At 35.3% G+C, this 25,212-nt stretch overlaps 1 protein-coding gene and 1 long non-coding RNA gene across 2 annotated transcripts in view; one reads left to right on the top strand and one right to left on the bottom strand.

Moving 5' to 3' along the window:
- The window catches only part of LOC105216405 (neural cell adhesion molecule 1-B), a 292,270-nt gene that overhangs the window by 127,561 nt on the left and 139,497 nt on the right, over window positions 1-25,212 (bottom strand). The window contains exon 2 of the mRNA XM_054227219.1: window positions 9,521-9,719. Within this exon, the coding sequence (XP_054083194.1) occupies window positions 9,521-9,719 (199 nt within the window). The remainder of the gene's footprint in view (window positions 1-9,520; window positions 9,720-25,212) is intronic.
- LOC128920261 (uncharacterized) overlaps window positions 21,230-25,212 on the top strand; it is a 78,252-nt gene continuing 74,269 nt past the window's right edge. Inside the window, exon 1 of the long non-coding RNA XR_008470366.1 lies at window positions 21,230-21,286. This is a non-coding gene — a long non-coding RNA (uncharacterized LOC128920261). The remainder of the gene's footprint in view (window positions 21,287-25,212) is intronic.

Genomic DNA, 25,212 nt, shown 5'->3' with positions numbered 1-25,212 from the left:
CAATTTCAACAACTTTCCCTTATCTACACGCTGACATCTCTATGTGCCCTCACCCAACAACACACATACATATGTATATATATACATAGACTCGTATTTGGCGTCTCCTATTCATAGTCAATGCCGCTTGTCATCCCATTCTGTCATTTCAGCGCATGCAAATTGAAATGCAAATAAGTTAAAAGGGACTTTTGCGTTGAGCTGGATAAAAGCGCAAAAGTATCTACATAAATAAATATGCAGTTACTCACCTACACATATACATATACACATGTTTCTATATAGAAAGGTATTTTTTGTTGCACCAATATTTAAGCAGACTCATTCAAAAGTAAGCACTTCGGAAATACCGTTAAATTCGGAGAAAATTTGGATTGGAATGGCTTTTATACCGTTTCAGGTCATTAATAAAACCAGATTTGGATATTTTAGGAAGGAACCTAAAGGATTAAACTGGATTTCAATAAATAGTCCTTATTCAACTATATGAATTTCTTCTATACTAAGAATCTTAAATGATTGTGGTCTCCCCTTCTCCCTTTTAAGGGTTGGGCAGAGCACACTGAGATTCCAATCGTCAGGCATGCTTTATTCCGTTCATATTCTGCAAAGAAACCGATGCGAAAACCTAATCAGATCTTTGCCGCCGTATTTGAATAGTTCGGCCGGTAATCCATCGGCCGCCGCCGCTTTGTTGTTCTTCAAGCGGGTAATTGCTATTCGAATTTTTTCATGGTCGGGTAATGGAACATCTATTCCATCGTCATCGATTGGGGAATCGGGCTCGCCATCTCCTGGCGTTGTACTTTCACTGTCATTCAGCAGGTCGGAGAAGTGTGCCCTCCATAATCCCAATATGCCCTCGACATCGGCGACCAGATTACAACCTTTGTTTCTAAGTGACGATGCTCTTGAAACCTTTGTTAAGCCGCTTCATTTTTCCATAAAATTTTCGAGAATTACCCTTGTCGGCGAGCTTGTCAAGCTCTTCATACTCACGCATTTCGGCCTCTTTATTTTCTTGTATGCAAATGAGTTCCCTCTTAAGCCTTCACTCCTTTGGAAAGACGAGGTGGAAAGCGACCTGGTTACTCTTGGGATTTCGAACCGGCGCCGAATTGTGAGGAAAGAGAGGATTATCGATTCGGCTAAACGGTTTCTATGCCAATTCCATACATACAAGGAGCTTAAATGAATGATGATCAACGAAACTTAATAATAAGTGACCCTTAAATATACAAACATTTTATTTGAATGAGAGCTAATTGTGCAAATCGTGTGGATCTTAATCGAATAATATGGTGTAGGAATTAAATGGACGAATTTATTAATATATCATAATACTATCCGAAGTATTTCAGTCTTGGTATAAAGAGATCTTGTTTTCGAATACCGGTCAAAGTTCAAACCAGTCACATCCTACATCTCTGAGTATTTCTGAGAGAATTAACCCTGTCACAATGTATGTCACCATTACGTTACTTAGATGGCTTGAAAATTTTTGAAACCTTTATTTCTTAAAAAAAAATTAAGAATAAAGCAGGAACCAGGAACGTACCTTAGTCCTGCAGAGAAGTAAGCACGAAAGCATTAACCGTACTTTGGATCAAGACCATAAACATTTTTAAGCATTTTTCTGAAGCCCTTCTACTAATGCAAGACAAATCAAGATACCGCAGTCGATGGAGGGTACTTGCCTGAAAGCAATAAGCAACTTAATGAAGAATACTTATTATTTTTACATATATATTTGTTGTCAGCTCCTACAGTAGTCATTGTTTGGTAATCCCAGTAAGTCGGCATGTCTTCCTATCAGACAATGACCAGTTAGCACTCCTACTAGAATAAGATCTCTAGTCCTTTCAATTAAATTTTAGTAGCCGTTACGTATGGCCTTTGTTCGACGTTTGCCTGCTAGTTGAGCAAGTCATAGATTCTTACCACTAATAAATAGATAAAACTTTATGTTTATTAACATTTATTGACATATATTCCGAAAGTATAAATATAAATTTTAACTAAAAATGTTGTATAGAACATGAGTGACAGCGTTCTGAACACCCCCGCCCCGAAAAAATGAGCCCGCACTCCCTCTACGATTCCGGCTGATTTGCTAATAGAGAACACATAATTAGTGTTTAATGTTTGGAATTAACTATTACCAAAAATTGGACTTTTAGTAGAAATTTTGGAAAATTTTAATTAATAATAGAGCGTTCCATGCGTTTACAGGTGCGAGTTCGCAGTACAAATTTCAAGTCGTTCGATCAAGTCAAGTTTTTGAGACTGTGTTTCAAAAACACTGTTTTGAGAAACTGGCAAACTGAGCGCTTCGAATAGGTACTTCGTCGATCGGCTGTATATTTAACGAACATAATCGATGGTTGAGACTCATGTCATATCGTACAGTATCATAACTAAAGCCAGAATATAAATCCTATCTTATATAAGCACTTGTTAGAACCTTATAATTATGAAAGAGAAATCACTGAAGAAATGAATTAGAAACAATTACATAATAACGATAACGATTCTAGAGACTGCACTCAAAAATTGAGCTAATCTCAGGAAACTTGGAAAAAATATCAAGGTATGGGTACAACTCATTAATGTTTTATAATCGCTTGCTATTCTTTATTTATTTCATTATATGTACCAATTTAAGCTACATACCAGTTTATACCAGTTGTTTGTTCGATTCGCTACGTTCCAAATTTTGACAAATTGAAGATGGTTACTAAATTTTTGGAGCGATTCAGCACTGTCTCAAAAGTCCGCGATTGCTGACGTTAAAGAGTTGAAATTGCTGAGCAATGATTTTTTGGCCCTGACTTGTAACCCTCTCACATAAAAATATTTGTATTTTCATGTTCTGTTTCCACTTTCTGTTTTCTGTTTTCAGTTTCTGTTTCCAGTTTCTATTTTCTGTTTTCAGTTTCTGAATACAGTTTCTGCAATAGGTCTACCAAAGTCTATATACTTCTCAAAATTAACAATTTAAAGGCTATTAATATGGTTAGCCTCATCCACATTAAATTCACTTGTCACATATTAATACTTTTTTTAAACGCTTTCAACCACTTTCGCTCAATAAAGATTTTTACAATTTGTATTGTGCAAAAGCACGGCGAAAGGATAACAATTAAGTAGTTGTAAAAATTTCGCGCTGTTTAACGGCCAATTAACACTTTAAAGTTAATCTTCTTCACTTTGCTGCAACAACAATAACAAAATATCAATGTATTTGCCATTATGTAAGCAACAGAAACAACAAACAAACAAACAATTTACGCGCAATTTGCTACACCATTGTGCCACAAATTGTTGCATTCATGTAACCGAGTGTGTGTGTTTGTGTGTTAGTGGCCATAGAGAATGTGGGTATGAAAATGTTGCTGATTATTCGCTGACACACACACATACACATTGACATTCATAAAGCGTAAACAAAAACAAAAAACACACAATAAATGAAGCAGACAACGGCACAAAGACATCGGCGTCGGCGTAGGCGTTGCTCCCAGCAGAAACAATAAACACACACCGAAGTGAAAACAAAAACAATCCAACAATAATTGCAACAATGTAGCGGTATGACCGTGTCTTCGCTGCTCTGCCAAAGGCTAGGTCGTGCAAATAAACAGAATGACTGATAAATTTCAATCAGCGGGGCAACAATGTGACCATCAGCGGGGCGTGATGAGCGACGGAATAAAAGCACTGAATGACTGCCATTGTCATTAAGTGTGGTGGAAAGTGTGCGCAATAAATAGTAGCGCGGAAGACACTTATGTATATGTGGTGCAGAAGAACAACAAAAGGTGGAAATATTGGCAGTTATTGTAAGACTCTGTGGAAGCCGAAAAGGATTATAAGAAATAGCAGTTGTAGCAGAGTTGGTGAGACCATAAAACTTAAAGCTTCCACAACTAGAATCTACTTCAGCTACAATCTTCGATATGGATCAAACTCGATGGTTCCATTGATCAAGAATGGGTCCATGGCCTTTAATTTGAAGACATCAATTTTGAGTTTGATAAAATTTCAAAATTATAAATCTGAAAGTGTGTGAGCTTTAATTATTATAATATTAATATTAATATTGTGGTTTAAAACCGTCGATTTGAAATTTATATCAACGGGTATTAAAGAAAGTTAGGTGTTAAGACTGATCCTCGAAACCAAGATCATGCTTGGAAAGTTGTAGACAAGTCCTAGCGTCAAGACGTCGTAAAAGTGGATCCAAATCCTCTTGTATCGACAAACAACCTACCGATTCGAACCGGTTTAGATCTTGAAAAGGCAAAGCTTGGACGGATAAAGTCGGAATTTACTTCGGTACCGTTGAATTGGCTATCGATGGACCGACTCCTTCCAAGAAGAAGAACCGGTTTAGATCGTGAAAGGGTAAAGCTTGGACGGTTGAAGTCGGAATCTATTTCGGTACCTTAGAATCGGCTGCAGTTGGACCGACTCCGTCGAAACAGCTTCTTTTCTGAGCTATCCGTTAGATGACCTGACATTGACCTTTCACTTTTTCCTTCAAATATGCTTTAGATTATTTTCAATACCAGCTAGATCGTCTAAATGGTTAAAAATATGACATACGAGATCTTTCAACCTTTCCCTTACAAAAGCGTGTCTATCAAAGAGGATCTGTCAATTTCATGACTCGTCTTTTTCCTAATAACATCGAAAGCTGGTATCCGGGAAGACTTTTGCCGCCACTATATAGACATGTATATGCTTAAATCCCTAGAAATAGAGAGACGAGCTTGCTTCAAGCTCGCTTGATCCTTTCGGAGCTCGGATAAGAATGTCTCGCTACGCGGGAAGTATATCCGGTAGAGAGATCGGAACTCCGACTCGTTCGTATTGAGCAAATAGTCCGTTCCTTCTAATCTTTTTGGCTTTATGAACTTAGGGTAGAATCCTCTATCCGTAATGGAGGAAATCCAAGGTAGTCCGCCTTAAAATGGTTTAGCTAAGATAGCATTGACATAATTGAGAAGAAATAACTACCGATGAATAAAATAAGCTTGGATGACTGTAGCTAGGAACAATCCTAAAAGAAGTGGAACCAAAACTGTCTCGTGGATGTCAGAGCTCCTTCACACCAAATATGATTATCTTTAAATGAAAAAAAAAAATACTTTTTGAAGCTATGTTCGAAAATATTGCATAATGGATGTCAAAATCTGGTGTAAAACAACAAGTCTTCCGCATTTTAATGCCATCATAACAACAAGAAACAGCTTAAATGGAAAAGAAACTTGGAAGCGCAAGAATCTTGGTAAACTGTAAACAATTAAAATGATGAAGATAACAACAGACACAACAACCCACAAAAGCACCAACAACAACAACAAGTGTGCTTCCAAGTGCTATGAAAAAGCAGCCATAGATACCATGTAATGGCCTCATTCCTTCTTGTTGTTATTGCTGTTGCGTAGCCATTGTAATGCCGCCATTATTGACCGTATGGTCAACGTAACACCGCCATCAGTTTTTTTTGCACCGTTACACTTATTGTTTATACTTTATGTAATAGTTTTTGCTGCCACATCCGCTGCTCGGTCACTCGTGCTCGGCTGCGCGCACGTCAAGTGGCCCATGTTAATAATATCTTTTATTATCCATGCGGCGTGTGTTGTTGTCTTTATTGTTGCAGCTCCGTAGACGCCGTTGAACAACATGTTTTGCGTCAACAGATGTTGCTGATGTTTTTATGTCAACGCTATAAAGCTGTTGCTGTCAGTGTTTCAACGATTATTCTGCTATGGAGTTGTTGTCTTTTGTTGTCATTTGTTGTTGTGACAGCATTCTTACTTTGACGTTGTTGTCATAGTAATTGTTTTCTTTTTTCTTTTGTGTGTTGCATGAAATTGTTGTTGTTTTTTATTTATCTGCACTTCTTGTTGTTGTTGCAGTATCGTCTTTTCGTTACAATATTGCTGCTGCTCATTTGCCGGAGATCGATAAAAATTTGCTGCAAATGAATTACTGGCTTCTGTTGTTGCATCAATAAGTGGCACTTACATTTTTACAAAGTTATGACATATGCCACCCGGACACACACACACTAGCATTCAGATTTATGTATTTGTATTCTCTTTCACCTGCAGTTATCTTTATCCCTCGCGACTACTCGCTTTAAGTGATAAATTGTTGTAATATGCTTTATTGGAATCTGCAGCTGATTTATGGCGTGTGGCCAGATCTAGCCAAATTGTTAATGGTGGATAGTAAAATAAATTTGTACTAAAGTTGAAGTTATCAACTATCAGTGATTATTTTGTATTATAGTTCACATAACGACAGTATTGCGAGCGAAATTTAATATCATAAAAGAGTGACGAATCGAATAAGGAACTGGTGTAAATCACTTAGACTGGTTTAGTCAAATAGAACTGGAAAAACAAGAGGTGGAACCAATTTAATAAAGTATACTAGTGTTTCCTTATATTGAATTCTGATGGATAGCTTTGTAGTTGTACTACCTAGTACATTGTTTAGACAAGAGATCAAAGCCCAAACTAGTGAGTAGAGCAGTGACGAATCGAGGAAAACTTTACTGGTTGGCATCAGTCACTGAAAGTAATTTATTCAATTTTGGTACCGATTTCTTGATTTTTATGAATCTCAAATAACGAATGAAGCATTAAAATATATCAAATCTCTTCTTCAAGTACCATTCCAAGTATAGTGGTAACATTTCCAACTAGATTTTTAACGGTTACTCTGAGCGGAGGATATGTTTGGAGGAAGGTACAGCGGATACTCAAATCTTTATCAATAAAAAGGCCATAGGTCAAACAAAAGTTTGGTCGCTTGTGTAGTTCTTGAGTTACTAACAAGAAAAATAGATCATTCTAAATGTCTAATGATTTTGCTACTTCTTCTTAGCTATTTAATCTCAGATCCTCCGCTTATGTCATTGCCAGGGCGATCTCTGTTAGTCAATTTTGGTACTAAAATATAATACATTGTTAAGATACTGCGAGTCCAACAAGGTCAAATTAGGTCGAATGTTGTTATTGCTGCTTTTTTAAATCTAACTCAATGTTGGTCTATAGAATGGACTGTATGGTATAGCAGATATTTTGTTTGTCATAATATAGATACCTTATTAGGACGGTCTTATTAGGACGGTCAATTCAGTTTTTACTTATCGGTTGGGAACAGAAAGGCGATTGATTGTGATTAGACGGTAGCCGACGACAACTTATATGCAGTATCCATCATCATCTATCAGATAATGGAGAAATTGCTTTATCTAGTTTCTCCAATACTCCTATTTGAGAATATTTCTTACTTCTTTTGAACGAATTGGTGAATTTTATTTTTTTTTTTATGAATGAGTCTAAGGTTCGTTTCTTATCCTCTTCGTTTTCCATATTAATTACTTGTTTATTTCACTTTCGTATTTGAGATTCTGTGTAAAATTGAATAGGAAAATGTTTAGGGAGCTTCTCGAGCTCGGCAAAGTTCGTCTCTACTCAGTTATCGTCGGTCGGACTGAACTCTGCTTGATTGAGATCTATCTAATAGCCTTTTCAAACAGGAGTTAATTGAACAATTAACGGATCTTTGCTCAATTAACCTATTAACGCCTTCTGTCTCCTTATGAGGACATCTATTCGTTATTATTTTTTGATAGTTAGGATATCTGTATCTGTATCTCTTATCTGATTTAGATCGTTTCACTATATAGAAGAAAATTCTGATTTTACTACATTAACTTTTAATCGAATATAAATCGAGTTGATACTGGAGGTCGTTCTGAGGGCTGTTGTCTACGCTGAAAATTTGGTTGTGGTTATTGATAAAATGATTGCTGATGAAACTTGCCCACTTTTTATGAACAACAAATACAAAAATGTACAACAACTGATCGTTAATCGAGTAGCCGGCCGTGCGAATACTGGTTTCTCAATTATAATCTTAATTGATCTATTAATTTGGCTGTGCGGAAAGGCTTTAAGGCTCTAAATTTCGACTGATATGAATTGCAGTTATCTGGAAAATTGAAGGTAACAAAATTCAGAACATTTTCTATTACCGTCCCAGATTTGTGAAACTAATGTAACAGTGTTTATTACACTTTCTGGAAAGGGTCATAACAATCTTTCAAACTCGGTTTTTCGTTAAAGAGTCATCGACAAATCGAAGCAATAAGAAAATATTTGAGAAGAATTGAAATGTCGACTGCCTTCTTTGTCCATCCGGCCTTTTCTTGCATCTCTTCATGCTAATGCTCCCCATCATATATTTTTCCTCATATCACACTACATATAACCCTACTTTCCCGTCTTTTGATCAATTTGTCTTTTTAATGATAATTTTTGCTTCCTTACCTTACACATCAACTTGGTAGCAGTTTAGAGAGTTTTATGGATATTTCATGGTACGATATTTTGGGCAATCAAACGAGGCCTTACTGTAGTTAAATAAAAAGCGCCGAAGGGTTAAACTTCAGAAAAATACTTTATTTATTTATATAAAAGTTAATTTTTTGCCACTATATCAATATGATATACTGAAATGCTCCCCTAACTTACATGATTTATATGAAATATATTGCCAACTTTTATTTTACCATCTGGGAACCCCAGGCCAGCATCATATATCATTGGCACCTTACGCCTTACGGTCATTCGCCGGGCATATTCGATATATAGTATGTAGTATATGCCACGCATTTGCCTTTTTAACAGGCAGCAACAACAACGATAACAGTACAACAACAATCAAGCAATAAATTCAATACCACACGCGAATGCACATCAAATTGGCAATAATTCGTGCAAATTACGTCAAGTGCTGATTTTATTAACCATTCGAATGAACCCGTTGAAATTGCTGCGGCAATATAAATATGGGAAATGGACATATATATATATATATATATGTAGATATACATATATACACACAGAGAGAGACTGCGTATATGTATCGTTCATTTGTTGTTGTGCAGCAAACAACATTTGCCTCACATCAGCCCAGCCATATGAAGTTGGTAGAAGAGTGAAAAATAATAGCAACAACAAAAAGCTAAAAACTTTCAACGCCAAGCGGATACGTAATGCGCGTACGTTTTATGGCAGCGGTTGCGTTTTATTGGCGCACAAATGGAAAAATATTAAAATGCGGCAAACAAAGGCGTAGCACACCGGGAATAGCGGCGGTGAGTGTGTGGTAGTACACATATACACACAGATATAATTGAGTAAATGATTGAATATTTGGTCGGTTGCGCAAAGTACTCGGCTGCAACATACACATCCATTCATCCATCCCTACATATGCCCATAGGCGTCGGCGTTGTAATGTATTTAACTTGGCCCGGATTTACTTGGAGCGCTTATACTGTTTTATTGCACAACGTTTACCGCTTACTGCTCACTGCTGATTGTTTACTGCTTACAGTTTACACTTAACGGCTTATAGCTTACTCACTCACGCGCTTACTCGCTTACTTACATACTTCAATACTCAAATACTTATACAACTTGCTTACCTGTAATTCATGTTCAACTGCACATCGCCGATGGCCACATTCTCAAATTGCGTCGGACAGCAATTCCAGCGTGCCCAATAAAAGCTGAAATCCTTGGCATCGTAGTGCTCGGTGAAGCGGCATTTCAACACCAAATCAACACCTTCACGTGTATCGAGTGATTCATTCGCATCGATGGCGTGTGGCAGATAGGCAAGTGCTGCGCCGAAAGAAAGAGAGAACAGAAAAAAATGAGGGAAAAATTAATGAAGCTATGGAAATATATTTAAGTGCTTCATTTATTTCAATTACATGCAGTGAATGGTAATTTAAGTTTATTGTTGTTGTTTTTTTTAAATATTTTTAAGAACACTTTTCGGTGCTCTCAACAAGAATACTGAGGGAGTGCTCAGTATTATTACTACAAATCTCCACTCTCTGATAAGTGAGTGACAAAAGAATACTTGTTATGCAATTTTGATTAAAAAATTGGAAGAATATGTTATAAATCAGCATGAAAAATCCACATCTTCAGGCGTATAGACCCTAAAAAATACCATTCAAAGTATTTCGAACATATTCAAAGAACTGCAGCCAACTTCACTACTAATTGTTCAGAGAAATTGGAACTTGCAACAAATACATTAAATTATTACTTGTGTCACGGCACAATGGGCCTCCTAAAGGTACAGGTGCGTCATCTGATATCCACCATACTGAGCGAGTATTTAAATTGTACACATTATATATCATTTTCAACTCAAAGTTCGAATTACTTAAATATTTGCGAAACAATCTTCGGGATCTTCCATTTTCGGTATTCACACTGTTATCGACAAACAGCCTCTTTTTTGGCACATTGTATATTACAACACTGCTCTTACAAATCTTGAGAGAAATTCTGTTATGGTTCAACTTTCTTCGTCGAAACTCTTCACTACCTAAACTAAGGTGTTCTCACGGGAGAGATCTGCATGGGCTAACAGAGAGGTCATAGTAGAATAGATATACAGTTGTAAAACATTTCTGGGGAAACAAATTTACTTCAAAAATATATTTTTTTATTTCAAAGGTCAGGTCTTCAACATTTAGTAAAACACTGGGGAGAAATAGGAATCAATGTGTAGTCGACATGAAAATTATTATTATTATTGAACAAAAATAGACATTTTAGCCGTGAGAGGGAACCATTACAGAAACCCTAATATTTTGAAAGTTTCAGCAATATATATTTTTGGGACAAGTAAGGTCTTTGTCAGGCCATCTATGAATGATCCAATAGGAAAAAATGCCTAAGGACTTCAAAAAATAAAGCCATAGGATCATTTAATCTCAACTTATACCGAAATATTATACTATTGTGATTCCGGGGCTCTCATATATGAATCGTGACTATTGATCAGATAATGGAAGGTTTTAGATGTTATCATCGAAAATTAGATTTTTTTACTCGTTAATTATCGCGTAGGAGATATCTCTCTGGTACAAACAATCCATATATTTGTCTATCTAAAATAATGTCCTTGAGATAGGAGATTGTTGAATAATTGAGTAAGAGTTTCTCTGTGCCGATTGGTTATAATGGGGACCAATGATACTACTTAACTCTTTCGACCCCTACTTTTTTCCTGTGGTTTTAAAATTTGTTTCTCCATTGGGACCATAAAAGAATGCCAAAAAAAGATTACAAACAAAATTTTAGCTAGCCACGCCTTTTATTATGGGCACTACAGAAGGTTGCTTATGAGTAACATTGGGGCATGATGGTATACAAAAATCATAAAGCGAATATTTTGAATTCATGAAAAAATGATATAATACATTTCGAACAAAAATGCATACTAATTTTCATTGAATTAAATTATATTATAATAATTGGATAAATTGGATCGATTCTAACAAACGTTTGCAAATTTTCGTTCACAAATTATCAACGACTTTATTGCACTATGTTAAAAAAAAAAACTATAAGAATAACGGTTAAGAATGTTGTTAACTGTTTTGATTTTCATTTTTAATATATTAATATATAAGTAGCCACTTAAATCTAGTTAAAACATTGAACACAGCTTTCGCTTTAAGTCATCAAACTGGTGAAATTGCTCACAGGCAACGTCGGGGTCGAAAGGGTAAACTATTGAATACTTGTTTTATATGAACAATAGGGCGAATGTCAATTTCCAACTGTTGGTTTTTAAGTACAGACCATTGCCTCTTGGTATTCACACAAAAAGTCGCCTAATGAAATCAAATCAAGGCTTATATACTTTTCGCACAGCCAAATTAATTGATCCATTAAAATTATAATTGAGAAATCAGTTTTTCCCTTGGCTCTGCCGTCTATTTGATAAACTATCAGGTGTTTGCTTTTCATAAAAAGTTGATAAGTTTCATCAGTATCAATAATCACAACAAGATTTACTCGATTTGTGATCGATTAAAAATTATTGTAGTAAAGTGAGATTTTTATTTTGTATGGTAAATCGATCTATTTCAGCGCTTTAATCACCAAAGGCCAGTTAATTGATCAATTAACTTCTGTGCGAAAAAGCTATTAATTGAAAAGCTTATCAATATCCATGACATTATTCTGTTAACAAGACAAACTCAAATGACAGTTTCACGAACCTTATGACGAGCCTTTTTAAACACTCCTGATGGAATTTGGGGAAGCAAAAAGTCAAGTTCAAACCACGCTAGAGTAATAACTTTAACAGTATATTACTAAAGTATAACAGAGTTAATATAAATGTCAAACGAATGACTTTACGTGGACAGCTGCGTCCCTCTAAGAAATGTTTCACCTGCTCAAAAGGATACCTTTTCTAAATCGTCGATACAATTAATTTGCCATTATGGAGGTATGGAGTTAAAATTGTTAGCTTCAGCTCGATTTATATTTTTAAATTTTTCTTTAGTGACTACCTAACAGCGATTTTAGACAGCCAAATTAATTGATCAATTAAAATTTTGATTGAGAAACCCTTTTTTGCCTTTTATACTGCCGGCTACTCGATAACCGATCAGCTGTTATATATTTTGTTTTTTCATTTCATAAGTAGTTGGTAAGTTACATCAGCAGATTTATATTTTTCAGCAGCAACAGTTACCGTTGAGTAGTATCAATGCTGTTATATCAAAAAATTCAGCCTGTCAGTATCGGCCGCTTGTTGCAGAGTTGCATTTGATTTTTAAGTCGATTAAAATTCAATCAAAAATTTAATGTGATATATATTTTGTATGGTAAATCGATCTTAATAAACGTTTTAATCGAGCAGAGACCGGTTAATTGATCAATTAGCTCCTGTGTGTAAAGGCTATAAAGTAAGTAAAGCTACATAAATACATATATATGTAGTCTTATATTATATATGTATATATTCGAAAAGAATAATGGCTGTGGTCACTCGGTGAGTAATGCTATGGCAAACCTCGTTGTATTTTTCTGCATCAACAGATTCACAAGCTATAGCATGATTCAATATATTTATTTATAGAGTTACTTACATATATATTTACAGCCTTTTCAATGCACCTCCAGCCAAATAAACGTATTTATAATATGTACACATGTACGGACATGTAAATGCATGCAAAATTTACGCTCGATCTGCCACAAATAGTAACTACTGTTATGTGGCTTGTAAAATTCCAATATACAAATACCAACCTTCCACTTTTTAATTTAATTTTATTTCAATATTTTTATTTTATTTTGGCAAATTTTCAATGAGCACACACAACACAAATACACACATATGTGTGTGTGTGTGCTGCCTGATCGTTTGCAATTAGTTAAGCGTCTGAAATATGAACTCGTTGCGCATTTGGGGAATTTGTTGCTCATACGTCATGTTGAGCCTAGTCAAACACATTGCTGCATTCATGCATATATTTATATATTTCATAGTTTTTGTTGCTGTTGTTGTTGTTGCTAACTAATTTCCCATTCACCATTTTCATATTTTAATATTCATTTATATTGCATATAAATTTATTATGGCCTTTGTTTATGCTCAGATTAGTGTTTGCTGTGTTAGACATTGCTAAATGTAGCGTAAATTTTATTGTGCTATCATATATTGTGTGTGCGATTAGCAGTGTGATTATAGTTGCAAAGCAGCAATGAAACAACACAAAATTGTTGGAAATTGTTTATTAATTACACCGATGGGAGTAGCGGTGTCAAAGTGTTTAAATGACAGGTGGAATTATTGTGGAGTTTAAATTGAAATTGTTTTGTGATGTGAGTGTGGAAAAGGTAGATGAGTTTAATTTTTGATTTGAGGATGTATTTTGTAATTTATATTCTAACCTTTCAGGCAATTTTTTAATTTTTATTTACACCTTTGTAAGGTGCAATAGCGAGTATTGTTTTCGAGTAGGGTTAAACATTTTGGTATAATGCTGATACACTACCAATCTTTATCATTGACGTACAATATCATTATGTAGGACCTTGTGTAGCGCATATTTTTGGGTTAAAAAGTCTATCCGAAGAAAATTTTCTAAAGTGAAGTCGCAGACAATAAATAAACACTGTAATAGCCTTTTCACACAGGAGTTAATTGATCAATTAAACGGCCTCTGCTCAATTTAAACGCTGATTAAGATCGATTTAACATACAAAATAAAAATCTACATTTATTTTTAATTGAGTTGTAATCGACTTGAAAATGAAATGCAACTCTGCGACAAAGACCGTATTTGTAATTATATATACATTCTTTGTTTGCGGTAGATGTCGCTATTAGAAATAGCAATCAGCTGATGAAACTTACCAACTTCTTATAAAAAGCAAAAACAAAACTGTATAACAGCTGATCGGTTATCGAGTAGTCGACAGTGTGAAGGACAAAAACTGGTTTCTCAATCAGAATTTTAATTGATCAATTAACTTGGCTGTGTGAAAAGGCTTTCGGCACTAAACCGTAAGGAAGTTTCTAAAACTTCCAGAACCACACATTTGTTTCATAAAATCAAGGATAAGCCGAAGATTGAACGTAATGCTTCATAAAGTATTTAGTTAGATTCTAAAAACCATTAATAATTCCCAAAATATATAGATTGAATTGAAATTAACTAAATTTCTTTGTCACACATAATGTATTATATTATAATTTTTTTTTTCGTTAGGTGGCAACTTTCTTCAAAATATTTTTGCGCTAAAGATTTCTATATTGACAATCTTTCTATTTTCCGATAATTTTTTATTATTAAAGTTGCATTTTTTTATGGATGGCAACTCTGCTCCACATTAAATTTCATTTAAGGCCATCCATTTTTGCTTCATATCTTTATTTAAATTCAACACATTTGACATTTTGTTCATAAAATTGCTTAATATTGTGAAGACTTTTAGTTATATTGATAGCTGGCAACTCTATTACATATATATATTTTGGATTTGATAACTTTCTGGTTAATTTTCGGAACGCTTCTCTAAATGTATTATATACGGAGATATTTAAAAAAAAATTTCTGTTCATCAATAGGCGGCAGGTTAGGTTAGGTTTGTAGGCAGATCTCTGTAACAACAGAAGATTTCACTTAGACAGCCTTGGCGCTGTCCATTGTGGTACCAATAAAACTCCCTGTGGATCAAAGACCTTTAGGATTCAGCTAAACACTAGGAATCCGCTACAAATTTCTTAAGACGGCTAATATCGATTCTAGCCAATTCGCTAGGATCGCCGAAAAAGGGCCTTCCGAGGTGTTTCAACCTCAGTCTGGCAAAAGCTGGACATTGAAGAAGGAAATGCTTAGATGATTCCATCTCGCCTTCCTCCATACAGCTTTGACAACTTGCATCTGTCACGATCCCAAGTCTCACCGTATGGGTACCCATTGGACAATGTCCAGTAAGCACACCCATGATGACGCTGAGATGGACCCTGTAGTTGAAAGGACCGCTTACGCTCCACAGAGGGCCAAAAGGACCTCGCCACTGCACAAGTGCTGGTAGTTGACCAGCATTTGACGAGCTCATGCATAGTCCGCATGTCCAGCGCTCTTGCGCAGGTGGACCATGGACTATCAATGCGCTCCCATTCCGACGTCAATGTAGCTAGGGTACCCTACTTTGCAAGCTTGTCCGCTATTCAGTTACCAACGATCCCGCGGTGACCGGGTACTCACACTAGTCGGATCACAAAATAGCTAGAAGCTATTGATAAGGATTTAAGACACTCCTTAACTAGCACAGAGCGTACTGTCATCGAATCCAATGCCAGTATTGCCGCCCTGCTGTCGGAGTGTATACAAACCTCTCTAAAAGAGGTCACCATACGGCTTTTAAAACTTTAGTTAGGTGGCAACTCTATTTTAAAATTTTACTAAGCAACCGCTGTCTGAAATATTTTCTGTTCGTACCACAACATTGTTCGTGAACATAAAAAGTCATATAAGGCTTTTTATTGTAAAATAAAATATATATGTAAATATAGGTGGCAACTCTATACAAAAATATTAAAATATGTCGAAATTAATGGTTATTTGCTGTTGTATTTCTTTGCCTAAACGTCCTTCAATTGGACATATATTATAATACTATTAATATTTGATAAGTGGCAACTCTGTTTTGAAATATTACAAATATAGTGCTTTCTAAAATATTGCCTCTTGTAATACTAGTCCCTTATTTTGTTCGTATATGACCATTTCAGTTCAATAGCAACCACATTAGAATTTTCATAGATATATAAGATGGTAACTCTATTCAAAAGTATAAAAATATGTCTACATTAATAGTCTGACTTAACGGTGGACATTATTTTCTTAAAATTCTTACATTGAACACAGTTTGTAACACTTTTCATTTTCATAAGGTGGCAACTCTACTTTGAAATATTACGAAAGTCTTACTCATTCCGTGAATTTTTTTCTCATTTGGTTCCAATATGACAATTATAGTTTGTATTTAAGTGAAGAGCCATACAAAACCATGAGAGTACCTCAACATATAGTCAGCCATCTCAATTATATGGCTCATAGATGACTAAAATTTACTCTCCAGTAATTGCTTTGCTTCCATACAATCGTGCTGAAGCTCAAATTAATTGGAACAAATAAATAAAAAAAAATTGAACAAAAAATTTTAGGTTCTCCTAATTTAATTACTAAAGCGCATAAAAACCGGCAAATCAAATAATTTTATTCACCAGCGTTGCACAAACACAAAAATTAACGCATGAAAAAAAGCGCAATAATAATTAAATATTCGCGCCGTGTGGCAAGCATGCACCGGTCGAATTATATAAGTTTGCGTTACGTGCAAATACGCAGCAAATAAATTGAAATACGACGCCCAAAATGAAAAAAACTCGCCACCAAAGCGAGGAAAATATCATAACAACAACATTAGTGTGCGAAAAAACGGCAGTGTTCAATAAATATCGAATGCATACCACACGTCATGACGATTTTCATTAAATCATTGTCAACACAATCACCGAGGAGGAGAGCAACAAAAACACAATTAAAATGAAATTTGAAGGAAAAACATTTCCACGAAAATAGCAATCAAGCAAGCGAACGCGCAACTGTCAGGTATTTTCAAGTAGCAAAAAACAACAACAACAACAGCAGCTGGTTTAAAAATATACAAATATTGTGCAGCAAAAATATTGAAGCGCCAAATTTAAATAATAAATAAAAACAGTAGCGAGTAAAAAAAAATAAAATAAAAAAAAATTGGAGATCAACAAAATCTCGCAGACAACAAATTCATAGCAATTTTTCGGGTTGATTTCTTTCACTGTGTGATATTTTATATTTTTCTTTTTGTTGTTGTGATTTTTTCAATTTGCGTTATTTTGTTGTTGTTGTCGCTGTGTTTTTGTAATTGTAATATTTTTATTTTCACAAATTGTTGCCGTTGGCATGGTGCCGGAGCGCTTCTTTTATTCTCTCTTTTTTTTTGCCTCCACTATTTTGTGTGATTTTTCTGCATGTTGTTTGCCACGTTTTGTTGCACGAATGAATTGGAAATTTTTCATATGCAAAATACATGTACCAACACAAATAAATAAAAATATTTTCAGAACATGAAAATTTATGCCGCAAATTCATCGATACACAAAAGGCTGGCCAAATGAATGCCTACAGCCCAGACTTGTCGAGCGCACACCGCCGGATTTTCCCCGTTATGTATTGCTGTATATTGAGCTACTGCTGCCCAAATCTGTGTGTATTATGCGGAGACTACGTTGTTAGTCTGTTGGATTTATTTCGTTGAGTTACGGTGGGTTTGCACAGACTCAGCTTGGCAGCTTGGTGCTTAGATTGTCATGCCCACGTACCACAAGCGCTCGCAGACATACAAATACCTATATTTGGTCACAAAGGCTTTGTTATACCTGTAATATTCGTGGGCGTCGATTTTATGTATTTTTGGTTAGTTAGTTCGTTAGTTGCCAGACGATATTATTTGAATTTTGAACTTCGATTGATGTTTTATGCTGAGCCCCTCTGCTCTCTCTTCATCGTTGACAAGTTGAGGTGCAGGCTTTCAGTTTGAAGGGTATAATAAGAGAGAAGGAAAAAAGAAAAATAAAAAAGAGCCAGTTTTATTGCGAAAGGTACGAACGGGATTGATCATTAGGTTGATGCTGGTCGTCTTCGATTCATCAGTGCCCTGTCCTTTGCTATCTGTCATTTGACGTCTATCTGACATTTGTGAACTGAGGTCTACCTGAAATTGTCCTTCTGACGTCTATCTGACATTTATAATCTGACATTTGTCATCTGGCATCTATCTGATATTTTCCATCTCATATCTATCTGACAATTGCCGTCTGACGTCTACTTGAGATTTGTCAACTGAGGTCTATTTGAAATTGTCCAACTGACGTCTGTCTGACACTTGTCGTCTGACATTTATGATTACATTTGTCATCAGATGTTTATCTGACATTTATCATCTGATGTCTATCTAACACTTCTGAACTGCCGCCTATCAGACATTTTTCATCTGACATGTCACATTTGCCATCTGACGTCTATCTGACATTTGTCAACTGAGGTCCATCTGACATTTTTCATCTCACGTCTACCTAACACTTCTGAACTGCCGTCTATCTGACATTTGTCAACTGAGGTCTATCTGACACTTATCACCTGACGTCTATCTGACATTTGTCATCTCTATCCTCTACCAGACATTTATCATTTGACGTCTATCTAACACTTCTGAACTGCCGTCTATCTGACATTTTTCATCTGTCAAGTCTATCTGATATTTGTTATGTGATTATACCATTATAAAGTATTTATGCCAGTTGTTTGTTCGATCCGCTTCTTTTTAGTCTCTAGCTATTCGAAGGTAACTGACATGAAAATTGTTTTCTCTTGTTATAAACAAATTGGTGCTGAACAAAACCGCTATACTCTGTGAAACATGTTGTCTAGGAAATTTTTTTCAGGCGGCAAAATTTCCGGTCTGCGGTCATACAAAATTTCGATGAATAAACGCATAAACTCGCAACTGCACTTGAACAAAGCATGTACGACCTGCAGCGTTACGCTCAAATGCAGCTGCAGCTAATGCCGATTCGCCGGTATTAAAAGACTTGCGGCGAAAATTCAATATTTGAAAATTCTAGAAAAGGAAAGAGTAGAATTTTTTACATGAAATTTATAAAAAAAAACACTCTTTGGGTTTAGGCAGCGCAAATACATAACGCTGCCAAATAGAAAATCAGCATTTCGGTTCTTGTTGTTCGAACTAAAGCCTAGCGCTGCATTAATCCCTCAAATACTGGAAAAATGCTAACCTATCGAACTGCAAATATGCACACATGAAAACACTCAAAATATTCAATGCACAATTTTTGAAAAACATTTCCAACCTCCAATTGGCATTAATTCAGTCAGCGAATTTCGTGCGCGCTTAGCAATGTTAAGCTCTGCTGCCAAAAAAATATGTGACGTAAATTTAATGTATGCACGCATTTATTTGGCTTAAAACACCACGATTCCCGAAATGAGATTAACCAAAGTGCCTGGAATACGCGCACGAATAATTTTTGGGAAAGCTGGCGGGAATAAATAAATTTATAGAAAAAATTGTAGTGATACAGGATTAAACTGGCAAATTGCGGAGCATATTTTGGCTTTTTACCCGCTAAATAAGCTGTACAAATATTGTACGTGGCATAAATGCAACTATTTAGTATAAAAAATGGTTTCAAATCGAGCCGAAATTGCAAAGTGGATTAGTCACAGAACGGCTGCTCAAACGAGTCACAAAATTAGGAATTCAGAAATTTAGAACTTTAAATAAAATAGGATATATGTAATCTAGTCTGAAGAAAGTATATCAGATTTCGAATAATATTGATTAAATTCTACAAAACCAAAAAGAGAGAGAAAGTCAGCTCTATATACATAGAAATGATTGACATTTGGCAGCTGTCATCTGTCCATTTGACATCCTTTTGACACTTGAAATCTAAAATTCGTCTCCCTATGGTTAATCAAGTCTTGTATAGTAGCGAATCGAACAGACAATTAGTATAAATCGTTTAAACTGACAAAATCAATAAAATAGAGCAATAGAGAGAAAGCCAACTCTATATAGCAACGATTGATATTTGACAGCTGTCATCTGTCCATTTGAAATACTTTTCACACTTTAAATCTGACATCTGCGATTCACTTACACTTGGATAGTAGCGAATCGAATAAACAACTGGTATAAAATCGCTTAAACTGGTAAAATCAATAAAATTTAGCAACAAATTAAATCAAGCGACATTTTTTAGGTACTTGTCAGTCAGTTTTCTATTGAAAAAGTGTATTTTCAGTTTATACCAGTTTTAAGAAATGCCTCACAATTACTACATTTCACTTTGTAGCTGAATTCTAGTCTTACACTTGCTTCCTCTGCGTATTTTCGGTTTGATTTATTCCTTTGTGACACCTACTGTCGACCTTAGTTTGATCTTGGTTTGTAGTTTCTGTTCAGTATTAAAAACACAGGTGACAGCTACCCAACACCTCCGACACCTGCAACTGACATTTCCAGCAATGGGAGCAACACTACGAATCCACACAGGATAGATAGCAGCTGAGAGACAATAAATATGAAAATGTGCCGCATTGTGTGAACATTGTGGATGATATTTGCACTCGTATTTACTGATTTAGTATTTTCACCTTTTTTGCTTTGGGTACGAAAGGCCCTGAAGGTGAATTTTCCTGTTGTTTATTTGTCAATAGTTTTGCAATGCCTCGTTGTGGTATTTGAGTGGTTGGGAGGCTCACATTTTTTTGTGTGGAAATGTGTGGGTATTTTTAAGCATCACTGTAGGAAATTGATTTGAATCTAATATACGCCCTTACATCTCTGTGACTTAAGAACCTAAGAAAAGAGAGAAAAAGGGATGCCCTAGAACCGTGGTCGGCAAACTCATACACCTAAACAAATTATTTTGTGAGAGTGTATGTATGAGTGTTGAGAGCTACTCTTCTAACCCAGTTGTACCTTCTACTCCCTATGTCCCGAACTTTTTCAGTTCCACTTAAACACTGATTTCCTAACAAACGTTTTAGGGTCTAGAATATATCAGTTTAGTGCTATCTTCAGAGATTTTTGTTAGTCTCGCTCTATAACAAGGTTGACAAAGTTAGTCTCCGATAAGTCCAAGGTTTTTTAAATTAGTTTTTACTCAACTTTCCATATTTTTCACAAATATTTATTCTATTATATATTTATATTTTCTATTTGCAGTATTTATACACATCGTCACTGGAACACATATCCTTCGTAAAACGAAAAAATCGTTGGTAAGTGAACTGTTATTTACTTTAAATATATGATATTTTATTTTAAACTGAGATTATTTGGAGAAATCATCCAAGTTACCGTATTATTCATTGGTCTGATTCGTTATCATTTTCCTAACGGGCATCTGCTTAAGTTAAGTCACATGTGTTGCATTTATAGAGAGAGAGAGAGAGAGAGAAGAGGAAGTGAGGAAGTTTGTATTCTTTGTAGCTCTTGGGAATGCCCAAAGGTAATGTCAAATCGTTTTGGCAGCTAAGCGGGCTATCTTGAAAAATATCGTCTAGCAATGTGTGTTGCTTGAAGTGATGGTAGAGAGAGAATATTAAAATTATTTACGTTTTTTGTTCACTTGAAATTATATTGATTAATCAGATCTGAAAAGTTTGTTGTTATATGCGATCAACTAAATTTATATTCAATATAATGTCGGTTAACCTCCAAGGGGAGGGTCAGGAAACGAGCTGTTTCGATACGGTCGGACGAAAGGGAAAGAAATGTTAGATGAGTAGGATTAAGGGGGCATGCAAAGAGGTGGTTAGTGTCATGTTGAGTATGTCAGGGTCTAGTCTGGATAGGTAGGAGTTTAGTCTGCTACAATATCCATAACGAAGTTGCGCAAGGGTCACTCTTGTCAGTGCTTGTCTATAGTTTGTCGCATCCGAGGTCCTATCGGTATAGTCTTTTAGGTCGTCGACATATTTAAGAAAGGTACTCTTAATGACTCTGGGAGGTGGCTCGGCTTCCAGTAGGTGACTGTAGGGATAATTTCTGCGAAAACATCCCAACAGAAACTGTTTGGAGACCATTATGCTCCTTGACAGATAGCATAGGGGCCTCATTGCAAAGGTGCTCGACCGGAGACATCAAGAGAGCGGTGTTTTGAAAAGTCTAAAGCTTCACCATCTGCGTCCTACTGCATACAGACGATCATATTGGGGCTGCGTATTTTAGTAGAATTTGCATATTCAATATAATAGTCTATACTGGTTTCTATGTTCTTGAGTCTAGTAAGGCTGAGAATTAAGTTCAAACAGAGATTATCAATATTATATTCTTTGGATCACATATTTTGAAATTTTCAGAGCTTACTGAAATTTACAAAATAAGAACGAAATCTGTTCTACATTTTAGTTCCAAGGACTACCGTGTAACATGGTCTTAATATATGATATAAGTGAAGTATTATCCAGCTAGCTTGGTTCCATAGTATTGCCTTAGAACTTTTGTTTGAATTTCAGAAATTGAAGTCGGATTTTATGACAGAAATAGTAGATTAAGCCACCCTATGAACAGTTATATTTTTTCAGCTGCTCTCCAATAGGAAGTAAGATAAAATTCATATCTTCTCGAACCCACCTCTTTTCTGGAGACGAATTTGATAGATTATACTTTTTAGGAATGAGTTTTGGACTATTGGCTATAGCCAAAATTTAGGTTGATAAGAGTCTTTTCTGCCAAGTTTAGCTCTAGCATTATTACCAAGCCTAAACCCGTAACTTCAAGCCATAATTCGCAAGCGTTTTGGTATTCAGCGTTTATTCAGCATTTAATTCAGCTATCATTTTCCTAAGCTGAATAAGCGGTGAATATCGAAAGATCTGACGGGATTTGTATGGGGTCCCAGTTATAGACTAACGAAGGTTGTCACTCCCAAATTTTGTGAATTAATCGATTAGTGATAGACGTAAAGCAGACTAACCTCAAATTAAAATATAGAAATTTGTTTCCTTGTTACTCTTCAAGACTCATCTTTAAATTGAATTTAAATTTTACATAATTTCCCTTCACCAGCAGTCCTGAGCTAGTGTATTGGATTAGGTAAAGGGAAGAGAAATGAAATGAAATTAGAAAACGAAAAAAAAAATTCTGCAAAACTAATTCCACAAATTGTGTTTTTGCTATACATTTCAACGTACATTTTCTACAATGCGACTTTCACTCTCCCCTCCCCTACCGACTGCCATCAGTTGATGTTTCAAATCAAAGTTTTCGCTTATCAGTCTTCGCCAACAAAATGAATTTGATGCGTGTAAATTAATCTGCAACGCAGCAAACACAAGAAAGCACTCAAAAACAAAAAAACAACAACAACAAACAAAAAAACTGAGACATACACTCTTAGGTTTGGTAGGCTCGTATCCCCTGCCCTCGTTAAACTGCTCTAGCTTACATTTTACAAAATTTGAAAATTCAACACACGCAAAATTTTCGTTTCCATTTTCGATTTCGTTTTCGAAGATGCGTAAAATGAAATTGGGCAATTGGAAATGAGCTCTGCGAGAGTATGTGTTAGTGTGCAAGAGAGTGTCTGCTCGATGATAGCCTGTCGGTGTATGCCTACAAATAATTCATTAATTTCGTTATTGTTGCTGGTCAAATATACTGCACTGCCGATAAACAAGTCGGCAATTATTTTTCTTCAATTTAATTGAAGCCAGCAAGGAAATATGAGCAAAAAGCAAAAATCTGTACGAAATTTTATGAGAAATGAGAACAAGTTGAAGTAGAAATTTAAGCAGTTATTGAGCCAATTGGTAGCACAAATAGATAACGTTTGCAAACAATAGACAACAATGCACAACAACAGCAATTGAAGTGGAGTGACGGAAATTAAGTGCTTTCGGATTTGCCGCTTTCACTCCAACACACACGCTTCATTTCCCCTGCCTTAGTTGTTTGTATATATGTGTATTAGTTCACATCTATTATTTGTAAAAACCGTCTGAGTTGACTGAGATAAATTTTATTATTCCCGGCACAATTCAATGCTCATTTCAGACAAATGAAATTATATGAAATCAAGCATTACGAGCTGTATTACGTGTCAATCATCAGCGGATGAGCCAAATGAATGCGTCAGAAAATAACAAAAATAACAAAAACAACAACAAATAATGAATAGGAAGAAAGGGGAGCAGTGTTTCGGTTGAAAATATGGTATTAGAAAAATTGAAGGAAAGTAAGGGTATAAAGAGTCGTAGGTATTACAATGAAAGGGGGAAAAAATAAAAATAATAATAATTAAATTAAAGTTTGATTGAAAGACAAATCTTAACTATGTTTCCAGCAAATTTTGACACCAAGTACCCATATATCATGTTCTGAATTGGTTTTTTATTTGTAGCTCATACAAATATTGCTGTCCCAAAATTCCCTTTGGGGGGTAAAAAGGTGATGAAATAAGGAACATTTTAAGATATTTTCGAAAAAAATCGAAGTTGTTAAAAATTCCAAAAAAAAAAATTTTTCATTTTTTGCTATGAAATATAAATTTTAAAAATTTTTACGATATACAGTTTCAAAGTTTGAGAAATTCTGTACAAAAAAGTCACATGGTGTTTTAAAATCTGTTCATTAGTTTTAAAGTTATGGCGGTTCGAACATTTTTTTACAAAAAACTTTGGCCCCTTATAATATGGCAACCCCGTGTTACACAGACCTAAAACCATATGTTTTATTTTAGGTTTTACATGTACTATAAGATATATAATTGCCAAAGAAAACAAAGAACTTTTTTTTTCAAGTGGCTTTTTTCCCAGAGAATGCCCCATATAGCTAAAGATTGTCGAAATTAATTTCTTTGAAAGTCAAGTAAACACATATTCCAGCGCCTGTTAAATCTATTTAAAAGTTTATCGTACCGAATAAAAATCGGTAAATTCATTATAAGGTGAGTAACCGGATATTAGAACCGATTACCCGCAACATAATCATATGTATAGAACTCTCACTTAGTTGCTTTGAAATATATGCATACATATGCTTATTCAATTGGCCTAGAACTCCTTTCAGAAGTTAGTCGTAACTGTTATAAGGCTGGTAACCGAAAATACAACCCGAGTACTCGCATTCCTATTACGAATTAGCTTTACTATTAAAACATTTTGTCTACAAAATTTCAGTTCTGTTGGAAGGTAGTCTATGA

The sequence above is a fragment of the Zeugodacus cucurbitae genome, chromosome 3 (assembly GCF_028554725.1).
Source record: "Zeugodacus cucurbitae isolate PBARC_wt_2022May chromosome 3, idZeuCucr1.2, whole genome shotgun sequence".
In the NCBI taxonomy this organism is placed as follows: Eukaryota; Metazoa; Arthropoda; class Insecta; order Diptera; family Tephritidae; genus Zeugodacus; species Zeugodacus cucurbitae.
The sequence above is the reverse complement of the archived record's forward strand: the minus strand, read 5'-3'. Positions and strand labels throughout refer to the sequence as shown.